At 39.4% G+C, this 12,145-nt stretch overlaps 1 protein-coding gene across 1 annotated transcript; it reads right to left on the bottom strand.

Moving 5' to 3' along the window:
- Positions 1 to 4,977: 4,977 nt before the first annotated feature.
- LOC125719241 (growth/differentiation factor 6-A-like) lies at positions 4,978 to 10,823 on the bottom strand. Its single transcript, XM_048993832.1, has 2 exons — positions 10,365 to 10,823; positions 4,978 to 7,908 (listed from the first exon to the last, which is right to left on the bottom strand). Exons 1-2 carry the CDS (start codon positions 10,711 to 10,713, stop codon positions 7,019 to 7,021), a joined length of 1,239 nt encoding a protein of 412 aa, XP_048849789.1. The 5' UTR covers positions 10,714 to 10,823; the 3' UTR covers positions 4,978 to 7,018.
- Positions 10,824 to 12,145: the final 1,322 nt, after the last annotated feature.

The raw sequence follows: 12,145 nt of genomic DNA, 5'->3' as shown, positions 1-12,145 counted from the left end.
ATATGAAGGTCAGGCAAAAGAGGAGGTAGTGGCCTTGCCGCATGTGGCTGACCCAAAATCTGTGAGCTGCGTGAGTTATATGAAGGGTGTTGATTAGCAGCGGCCAAAACCTTCCCTCTCAAATCTCCGTTGTAAACTCAATTTAAATGAACCCCTTGTGTTAACACATTCCCACCTGATGAGAATAATGGCTTGCAGTTGTGTACTAAGGGTCGTCCGTGATTATAACCGGGCCACCATTAGGATTGCCTGCTCGCATATTTGTTCCTTATGTTTTGAATGCAATAGACTTAATTCTGTTGATTTGTGGACTGACAAAGCCAATGCATGTAATTTTCTTCGTTTGGACGATCAGCATTCTGGACTTTAATATTTTACAAAAAAAAAAGACATTATCTAAATGTTTGAATCTAATCCAGACACAAACTGTTTTAGTTGTTTAAAAAACTCTAGGGGAACAGCAAAACAAGCAGTCCAATCAAAAATCTGAGGTCCTTGTGGGGGAGCGGGAGCCACTTGATTTAAACCAGTTTGTTATCCGGATCTCAATCCAGGTTAAACTTTCTGAGCTCGACCATAGAAACTGTACATTACAAGGTTAAGATCAGGGCATTCAGCGTGGAGCTCAGACTAAACATCCCCCCATGTAAGGTGCTGCTTTCATCTACAGCTTATTCCTACATCACATTGTACATATTCAGCAGACTGTTGTTGTCCAGAGTGAAGTAAAGAGCACATTATAAACACAGATGTTAAGGAGTCAACTAGGCATAAGTGAGGCTAGGCTGAGCTTCCAGTGAATGCCCAGGTACAGCGTAGGCAGAATCAAAGCTGAGCTACACAGCAGCGTCTTACAGAGGAAGAACCCAATAAGACCATTCAAGAACAACATAAGAACATTCCGGGAACATACTCTTCGTAAAATGTTTATAATCATGGGGCAGAAAAGTCAATAGGAAAAAAAACTAATTATGGCCTTTTGATCAAACTCCTGTCCTGTGTCTTCATTCTATTATGGATCGTGAAATGTCACTGCACTAATTTGCATACATTTGTATGTCCCAAATAACATGGCTACTTATTTTTCATGTACTAATAGACCGATACTGTGAAGTTAATTATTTTTTCATGCTAAAAATATATTTAAGAGGCCTAACACCCGAACTGCCTACTGAAGAGCATTTTGTCTGCTTGGAATGGAATGCACTCCAGCCCAGGCTGATACCACGATTTTAAGGATCTTGTTGTATTGAGTAAATGTTAGAAGCTGAAGTCAAAATAATCCAGATTATTTTTTTTTACTTCTCTGGTTGGGTGGGGGGAAACACCAAACAAATGCCTTTGAAACCAAAATATGCCATTGAAAATGTGTTAGAGCATAATTCAGCCTGTGACCTCGCTGACGTTTCACCTGATGCGTAGCTGCATCGGACCTTCACCTTTCTATTGTGTTACCCCCATCTTTATAGCAGATTCCCTGGTTAAATAGTGCATTGTTTTCAATGCCATCTGACTGAATCCACCCTATTAGGGAGGCAGGTCTGATTTAACATAGTGACTATGCAGGCTTTTGAAATTCAAATTTCACGTGATTTCAATTACAGGACAATCCAGTTCTCGGAATCCCTGTTGATAGACATAAAAACCATTCACTCTACAGCATTACATGGAAATGCATCTTGACACGTGTGCGACCATCTCCTTAACAATAATCAAACGTTGTTTCTGTAGCAGACGCCACCCTGGACCACACCCCAGACATACTGCCTTTGATCTCTCTGCTCAGCTCAGCACTACGGTCTTGCTCTCGTCTGTCAGATTAATGGCGGCTGAGCAGTGAGCAGTGAGCTTAACCTTCCTCCTCAATTACCCATGACAACATATTTGTTACTTTGATCCTTATTTTGTTTATATAAGGTTTGAAATGCTTACAGCTGATTACAGGCAAACAATTTTGACTGGGTCCAGTTTTTGAGGTATTCTGACTGCCTGTTATGAGACGACACACCACGATGGATCCAGCACTCCCAGGCTGTCCTGCCGACCCCAGGAGGACGTCCAGACTGTTCTGTTATACAGTGGACAAGATCTGCAGAACCACCTGGATCCTGCTCAATACTTCCAATACCCCCGGACACGATTTTAAAAAGAAAACCGTTTCAAACATGACACGACATGTTTTCATTAAAACTTTCTGTGGACATGTTACATATCAAAAAGTCCGTAAAGACCTCCGGCTGACAGTGATCTGTACCATAAAATATACAAATCAACACACATTCAGCCAAGGTGACATCAAAATTTATATCTTTCACCCACTAAAAATAAGGGGGGGAGGAGGACAAATACTACATAAACACTATCCGTAATTTTTATTAAGCTTTTATGGTATTCTGTAATCTGAATATTAAAGTAAAAGAATCACTAAATGATACTTTAATTTAATATTATATTGTTGTTAGGATAAGAACCACAGAAAGGCATGTGATAACCCTTCCTCCTGCTGTAAGGGCTTAAGTTATAAGTCCATAACTGATAAGAGATACTTATCACTCCCTGCTTGTTCAGTTATATTTTATTCATTTTGTCAACAGCAAAGATCTTTCTAAAGCTTTACTCCAAAGCATTTCTTTGAGTGTCATTTATTGAAGTATCTGACTGGCATTTGTATGCAGTGATAAGAGTATTTCATTTCTGTTTAAATATAAATCCGTATCACTAACTCCCAAGTGGAAGCCTTTTTCATTCCTAGATCATATAAATGTGTTTGTTTATTAACCTGCAACAGATATTTCAGATGCTGTTGAAATTTAAGTAATAGATCCCAAACACACAGGACTGCGGTCAGAGTTATTCCATAAACCTATACTGATCTCAAAATCTTACAGGTGTTAAGTTCAATTCGGATACGGGGAGTTCAGTAGGAATGCGATGGAAGTATACTGCATATTACCTCCAGGAAGACAAGTTAATTTTTTATTGGTGAAACAAAACTAAACACCTCACAAAACATTTCAGGACAAATCCGATGCTTCTAAATAATTAGAGACTGAAAGAACAAATCTGGTATCTTTGCAAGTTGAAAATGACCTTGGTCACAGTGGTCATGTGACCTTCTCTGTTTCTTTTCATTTAACGCTCATAAAGCTTCTGTCTCTACACCCCAATCTACACACTTATTAAATCCCTTATAGATTACTTATAAATTTCACAAAAAGATCACAGGGCAAACTGACGGAGGAAAAGCAAGGCAATTTTCTTTAAACTGTCAATACTACCGTATACTGTACATCTGCATATCAACTGTTGCGGAGAAATTGAGAAATGATACAAAACAGGGAGCAAAACACCAACATGCGCTGTGCATGTTTTATAGAGGGCAGCGCTTGAGAGTACAGTGCACCACATCCAGGGCGGCGGGGTCCTGTCTCTCATGCCACAGGTGAGGACAGCGGCCAGGAGTCATGCCTGGAACCTAAGCATCTGAGACGAAGTGTCTGGGGGGGCTGAAGGGCTGGGAGGGGGGGGGGTGCTGTTTGCTTACGGCGCTCATCCATGGCACAGCGAAGCAGCACCGCGGACCACCTGTGCAAAGGAATGAGAACTTTCATTTTTTCGCCCCCGCCATGCAAGAGAACCCCTCCTTGGTGACCATTGTACACACTAAAAGGCGTATCGTTAGCTGCCATTTGACTCCCTGGCTGAAAGTGCCCTCTGACTTAAAAGCAGTTCATTAAAAGGTCAGACGTGAGCAAGGGGTGCCGTGCGGAGGAATCCCATTTTTGCGGGTGCGGCGTCAGTGGATGAGTGGGTATGAGAAGCAGAATGAGCTGGCTGGTGTCTAGCAGGTATCTAGCAGGTATCTCAGGGTGACAGTACAGCCCTGAATGCTTATCATTCACTCTGCTTCGCCTTGTTCCGCCGTCTGTGTAGGAAAACAGCAGCTCGTCCGAAGCCCTGGTGTCCATCAGGAGCACATTTGGTAAACAGAGGAGCTCAAATTAGAGTAAGAACTGACTTGAAGGCTCATCAGTCACGTCAGTAAGTGACGCCTTACTATCTGTTTGCCAAACAGTTATTCCTGCCCCAGGACCTACTGCAGCAGAGCATATGCTCAGAGTAAACAGCACTTGTGCGTGGGTGAGCGATTGGGAATATTTGAAATATTTAAGATATTGAAACCTGAGAATAAAGGTGTTTACACAAGGCAGGGAGATGGAGATGTTCTTATTTCCCAGAGAGAATGTTAAACGTGACCCTGAAGTGGCTGGATGCATACAGGGGAATCATGTTTTCTTGGTATCTCGCTCTAAATGAAGACCGTGATCTGTGGACGATGCTCAGAGGAGACATGGGGCGAATCTCCTAACGGCACGACTAGACACCCACAGTGAGGCACCTCCGACAGCTTCAACTGCAGCACCGATGAAATGCAGCAATTTCCCAAGAACGTGGACCCTGAGCTGTTTATGCTAAAAGATTCTTTCCAATCGTGAAGCGGAGCCCAGCCTATAAAGTAATGAAAAACACCCCAGATCTGTTTTGTGTGCGAAGGCTTGCAGACTTCTGAAGCTATGTGGCAGCTGACTGATGTAACATGTCAGAAGTATTTTAACAAAGTATTTTCTAAATGTGAGCAATAAAATGCCGTGGCGTAGCTTATGGAAGGTCCACTGTTAATATAGCTGTGACGGAAATCTGATGACTGCGATGGGCAGGCCCCCCATCCTGGGTTGTTTCCCTCCTCGTGCCCGTAGCTTCCGGGATAGGCTCCGGACCCCCCACGACCCAGAAGGATAAGCAGTTTGGAAAATGGATGGATGGATGGAGATCTGATGATTGTAAATGTATTAGACAGAACAATTAGCAATTTCTGACAGAAACAGCTGCTAGATGCAAGAAGGCGGGAGTGAGTTTCCACACCAGTAGGTGCTGGATTGCTGTTAATTGAACAAATGTCTCCTTTAAATATCAGTATTTTATAATCAAACTTTTATGTTAAGCAGCATTATAACATCTCAATGTGAAATACACACATGCACGTTGTATGACGATACTGCCCTTTATAACACAGCACATGTCCTGTAGGATAAACCCCTAACTCACTTCACCAAAGAAATTCAGTTTTCTTTTAAATATGGCAGCAAAATAACACGAAAAGTACAGTCAGCCAATTTATTAGTATAGCAGTGATAATTATTCATTAGAAATATATAACAGAAAATATGTCTCTTTACACTTTAGATTAATGTACCTCAGAACTTTCAAGAGTTTATATATTTTTGAGGTAGACAAGGATAATTGAGTTTTGATCCCCAGTACAGAATAACACAGGCTTTGTACGTTGTTAAAATAATCTCACATAAAATATATCGTTACCTTCAATACCCTGTACAGGTGAAATGAAATAAAATCAACACAGAAAGAGCCCAGCAGACCTACATACAGGCACACATATGCACACTGACACACATTCATGAAATGTTGTTTACCAATGGCATTTTATATGTACAAATACTTACAGCTCAAATTATAAAGCACAGTGCATAAAAGATATTGTGCATTTAGACCACCTCACTGTCTAACTCCATTTGTCCTTTTTTTTTACAGTGACTTGAACACAAAGTTTGTGATTTCCTCTCTGCAATCAGACAGCTGCTTTGGACTTGAATCTGTAAGATCACATCGGTGCCGCACATTGTCGAAATGTCCCCTGCCCTTGTCTGTCCGGACACAGCACAGCGCGTATATGAAAAAGGGCCTGTTTCGGTTATCTCCAAGCTGCGACTAAGTCCATCAATCAACCACAGTTTCAAGCTAACATGCTGCTCTTCTCGCAGAGTTCTTTGGTGGCGCTATGGATGCAGAGGAGCAGAACGTGGAAGATAACACTAAAAAAAAAACATTTCTCCCGGATAATTATTCTCGGAAATAGTCCTATCTTATTGCCGTGCATGTTGATTTCTGTTGCAGGTAAACTATTTAAAAAAGAACTGGGTAATGGCTGAGCTGTTAAATTCCGAATCTGACTTATTTTTGATTGCAATTTTTGAATATATTTCAATATTTGTATTGCAAAATCCCTTATTGCAGCTTATGGAAGGTCCAACGTAAATGTAACTGCAAATGAAATTTTAGGACTGTTGTACTACTGCAGAGAACACTCTTCAGTTTGGATCAGTGTTGTACAGCACAAGAAAAATATTTCTTTGGGTCTTAATAATGCAATGTAATTATCACAATTAAGTTGTTATGAAATACAACCAATTATTTGTTCATTGACCTTTTTAATTAGCACAAACATACCGCTCCTTTGTTGTGAAACTGTTACTAGACCTAACAGTAAAATCATTAATAGTATTTTAGATCAACATTCATAATAGCCTATCAGACTTTATTTAATTAAGAGATTGGTTGGGAAGTCATACACAAAGGGGCACTTTGAGAACGGAGTTGTGAACCACAATTAGACTCTTATACTTTGGTGATAACATCCATCTTCTCAAATAGCCATAAAATTGGTTCATGGTGGTGCTGATGAGATGTGATAAAGGGTTTAAATGATTTGAGCTGTCCTTCACTTGGCTGGTTCCACTAACTATGGAATTTAGTTAAGTATGTTTCCACCGGCTCTTTACTGACCTCTTGGTGAAGGTCCTTACTTTTGTGACTCTCCTCTATACACATCTGACCGCTGGAATCCAACAGATCAGCACTGTGACTTGCTTTACTTTGCCCAGCAACCAAAAGGACATTTTATTGACGAGTTTTATGAAAACCATCAGGTTACGTGATGAATCTTCCAGATACGGGTGCGAATATGGTGCCTCCATTTATAAGCACGACTCGAAGCTGTAAGTCATATTCTCCGCTGTTGATAAGCTTCTGTAGATCATTTATATACCAGAACCTTACAATCTGCAGAAAATTCACTATGTTAGTCCTTCTTTAAATCCATGGACCACTGGTCATGTGTCTGGATCTGCACCATAGAGACTGTCAGGAGAGGGGGGGGGGGCTACCTGCAACCACAAGACTCCACCACCATGTCCTCATACTGCTTGTACACAACATTGTTCCCAGAGTCAATGTACAGTATGCTGATTGGACTGAGCTTGGCTGGAACACAGCAACTGGGCGGCGTGCTGCTGGGGTCCATGGAGTTTATGAGGGTCTGGATGATGGCGTGGTTTGTGGGCTCAAGGTGCGACCTCAGAGGGAAGTCGCACAGCCCCTCACAGTGATAGGCCTCATAGTCGAGCGGTGCTATGATCCAGTCGTCCCAGCCAAGCTCCTTAAAATTTACGCGAAGAGGTTTCTTGCTGCACCTCGACTTGGCTCTTTTACCGTTTCTTTTTCCATGACGATTCGCTAGGACCGTCCTTCTGCTCCTCCTGGCTTTGGATCGGACGCTTCCCCTCCGCGCCGTTTTTCGTGACCCCCTGAACTTCGCACTTCCTCTCCTGTCACTGAGTGGGTTCTCCGTCTTCTGAGACCTAGTGAAGGCGACCAAGATTGCCTTCTCCTGCTGGAGCCTATTGGCTCGGCCAAATCCAAGATGCGTCAAGTTAAGTTCTCCTTCTGATTTATCAGGAGAGGCCTGAAGTTCAAAGCAAAGCTCGTCACCTTGTGAAAAACGTAGTTGTTTTTTAAAAACCTCCCAGACATCCAAGACTTCCCACGCCGGTGGGCTATGATCTCGGACAACAGCAGACCAGGAATCCAGATTCTGTTCTGAGTGACAAGAATATATGTGAATGTTGAATATACCTGCGTCTGGCATGACGAAATTTGTTTGCGCTTTTCGGAGTATCCTCAGTTCGGCACCCATCAGTTCATCTTTGTCGGAAAGGGTTGAAATATTGAAAATGTACTTTTGTCTTTGCAAAGGGAAGTGAGACACGGGGTCTGGAATATAAAATAGGTGATCAGTAATTCATAGTTCACAGATTCACTTTGCAAGACACTGTTTCATCCGACCAGCCATCACTACATTTTGCTTTACCATCCTTTATAAATATTTGTCATTATCGTCACCATTTTCATCATTATGATTATAATAAACTTACATAATGATCACATGTACATTTTAGGTGAATGTATCACGATTTTTACAATAAGCTCCAGGAATTTATACATTTATTTCTTTGTTCGTTCAGTTATTTGTTTCTCAGTTATTCATCCATCCTGCAACAACTTATCCTATAGGACACCAGCAACTATGCGACACATATGTCTTATTTTAGAACACGCGTGCAATTGAAACTAGATCGCACTGATGTCCACACTTTTTGATTCATATAACGTTTTGTATAAACTAAGCACAAATATGATAATGTAATATTCCAGTGAATTAATTAATAAAATGAACAGGCTTTAAAGTCTACAGATAGAATAGAACAAATTTCATTAATTGGCAATAAGCGATTATTCTTCGGCATTAGCACATATGTTTCTTTTCACAAAAATGCTCGTGCAGCACCGAAATGATTACGGTCCTAACATTGAGGATATTTCACTCGCCTTTCATTTACTTTCACTCGCCTTTCCAATGCCTTTCCGTGACAATTATTGATTATCATTTAACGGGCACAATAATCCCATTTAACGGGATTCCCTTCTGGAAGATTAAAATGTGTTTTCAGTGCCATGCAGCCTATATGCATGTAGCAGTTTCACATAAAAACGACCATCTTGAAGCCTTTAAATTAATTGGTAAAAATACAAATCACATAATTCACAACATTGTTGTAAATTTTAATGGCATTTGTAAATATACGCACAAACTAATTTATGATAGACTGCCGTACGAAAAAACTTTAGCATCCTGCTTGATCCGCCCAGCAGAGCGACAATAGTATGGGAGACTGGGACCTTATGTGTTTCAGCTGCCTGTTTTACATTATACATATACGTTATAGAAATGGAACACGAAGTCACGAAAAAAGCTCTTGTGCACTTCTTGGTTTCATACTTATTTCATACTTATATATTCCCACCTCTGTGCCGACGAAATCCTCACTTTTACGATTTATGCTGATGCGTATATTAATTAACAGTCACGCAGTCTTCTCGTGAATTTATGCTGAAAAATGTGAAAACAAATGATAACGTTTAAAATTCATTAAATTTTTTGGCAATGTATTGTTTCTCATATTATTATTATTATTATTATTATTATTATTATTATTGTTGTTGTTGTTATTATTGTTATTATTATTACTGCTGCTGATGCTGTTCTTATTATTTGATTGATTTCATTATTCTATTGTTATTCAGAAATTAAGTTTTCGCATAGGACAGAATAGAGTAAGAATGAATTTCTTATGAAGGATGCATGATGACATTCATAAATTCAGTCCTAATTATAAAACGGAATGTGGTCGGGGTAGAATTGCATTAAAAGATGGCTTCTTTTCTCTAAATGAAAGTACTTTGACCTGTAATAGTTGTTATTGGTAGTTTATGCGACATCCGAAACTAATTCCCCTGTGGACTGGAACAGAACCTGCTGTCAGCGCAGCAACTGGGGACACTGGGGACAAAGTAGAGGAGAAATTTCATTAAAGTGGTGGCCACATGGGAAATTAGTCGCAAATTCTCCTAGTTATCGCTCTTTATTTGTTTGTTTTTCTTTGCAATGTGGTAATTGTTCTCTATAGACAACAATAATATATATCATATAGTATTTATTATAACGTGTTCACAGTTTAAAAGTTCAATAACATGCATTTACCGCAATATCATTTACCTTTTTTTTTCATTTTAGGGCAGCTCTCATGTTACTTATATTTTTTTTAGTGACGTATATTTTAAATAACATGCTTGACGATAGTTTTTAAAAGCTTGTAATACATGTTTTACGCCTAACAGAGTTCACCGTCCTGAAATCAAGGGCCACGGTTTAAGCACTTGCACGCGATAGCGAATCCTATGAAGCACGCGTTTCTCTGCTTAAAATTTGCATGTTTTGTTTCTGAATTTAATTTCAGTACGGCCCTCATATGCGCAAGGATATAAAATTTATCTATCCAGACGAAATATTTATTGTACAAGGCATTTGAAGATGTCTGTGAATATTTGTCCAATGGATATTTAATAATTATTTTAGATAAATATCCTAGTGAATCAGATGAACAGCATCATGGTATATAGGATGGTATAATGCTTTAAAATTAAAGCAAACAAAAAAAAACAACAAAAAATACCGCTCAGTTTATTTAGCATTACATGTTAATTTCAGTACGTGTTATACTTTTAAATATTTAATACTTCGAAGCGTTAAACTTTAAGACACACTAGACAGCAAATGGCAGTAACTGATCCTATATTTTTGTACTTTATGGTGTTTTGGTTTTACTGACCTTGCCCTTTGTCCACAAAACTTGTAATGATGTTAGCTGACTTTGCTGACTGAAAAAAACTTGCATTTAGCCCCAGTTTCTCGGCGGTAGAGTATGTCCTATAAATGGAAAGCATATACTCATGTGGCACAATGGTGCCTTTGAACCCACTCTGGTGATGCTGTTTGGTCAATGAGGATGCAAAAATATGTTTTAAGAATCTGCTTGCCCGATGTCCATTATTGTACATTCTAGTCGCTTTGGTGCCCCGTTGAATAGATGAAGAGTAAATAAAAGCCGACTGGAAGATCGGTAAATCCCAAAGAAAAAAGAAAATCAGACACATGGTGACTCCTCTGAGAATATCCATAGTAACAGGATGTAATAAACGACAATCGTAAGCTTTAAGATTGGTTTTGATATGGAAATTGTTCGAAGCTTGAAGAATGACGACTGTAATAACTTAATTTAACAAGGAGAAGATTGGGCTCTCCTATGACTCTCAGAGCCTGAAAGTCTGCTGAAGCAACAAAGAAACACGCCCACTTCAAAAGACTGTAGCATTTATTGGAAACCTTAGCCCTCTTATGTCCACCAGTATATTAAGAACCAGACCCCTCACGCGGCTAGCAGACCACGGCGAGGACTGGTGACCAGGTTGACCAGAACCTGAACAAATCCCATACAGTCCCAATTATGTACGCCGGACAGATATAATAAATTATGTAAAGTTATATGGCATGTTTCATGCAAGTATTGCGTTTCAGATTATCTAATAATAATATAAGAAATTTGCATATTGGGTAAGAACCTTTATTTAAATTTTAAATTTAAGGTCAATTGTCAAAAACACACAGTCGACGTCTGATTATTATAGTTACATGATTGTAAGCCACTGGAATTAGCTGTATTAGCATAAATCGGCCAAAATTATATACATCATAGATCTAGTTTATAGTAGACGGTAAGGTTTTTGTCGGTTATATAACTGGATCGTGCCGCTTAAAATGAAAACGGCACGCAAATATTAACCATGTAATATTACACATGATTCTATAGAATGGAATGAAACGGGGCAGACAAAAAAAACAGATGCATGGTTAATATTATTTCAACAGAGAATCAACCCTGATGTTATCACCGAATACCGACAAAAAACACACAGAACCATTTGTCATATTTTCCCGACTTCAATATTGCGGTATAGTTTTTCCCCAGGGGAAAGCTTCTCTGAATGGCCATAGCTAAGCTCCTGGCTGAAGTCTTGCTTAGATGCGTCTCCTTTCCCATCATTTACGGTCACATGGAACACGGCCCCCAAACCAATTAAATAAAAATAAAAAAACAACTAACAGCATTCATAAACACTCAGGACAATGACGATATTATCCCTGGATAACTTCGATTTCATGGTTAACTACCCACGACGTAACCTGCCCGATGTACTAAAAAAGAATGCATATTTACCACGCTTGATTACATTGTGATTCCAGACCGATTTTTTCATATTCTTAAATTCGATTCCAATTTGATCAACTGTAAGCTGATCCAATTTTTCCTTTTCAGGTTAATTAACCGTTGCCCTTAACCCACAACAGCCAAAACAGTCATATATGACTTCAACAATTTTAGCATTAAATAAATAAATGCAGTCCAATGTAAATAATCATAAGAAATATACGCAGCTCATATTCACCGCTACACATATTTCTGGTATTACTACATGTCAGGAAATATTGACCTGACAAAAATGGTTTAAATCAAGAAGTGATTTTAAAGTAGTACGTGGATTATACTGCCCC

The sequence above is a fragment of the Brienomyrus brachyistius genome, chromosome 23 (assembly GCF_023856365.1).
Source record: "Brienomyrus brachyistius isolate T26 chromosome 23, BBRACH_0.4, whole genome shotgun sequence".
In the NCBI taxonomy this organism is placed as follows: Eukaryota; Metazoa; Chordata; class Actinopteri; order Osteoglossiformes; family Mormyridae; genus Brienomyrus; species Brienomyrus brachyistius.
The sequence above is the reverse complement of the archived record's forward strand: the minus strand, read 5'-3'. Positions and strand labels throughout refer to the sequence as shown.

Coding starts and splice junctions, on each gene's coding strand:
- LOC125719241 (XM_048993832.1), bottom strand. CDS start 10,713: ATGGATATTCTCAGAGGAGTCACCATGTGTCTGATTTTCTTTTTTCTT. Junction 7,909..10,364: donor TTTTGTGGACAAAGGGCAAG/GTCAGTAAAACC, acceptor TTTATATTCCAG/ACCCCGTGTCTCACTTCCCT.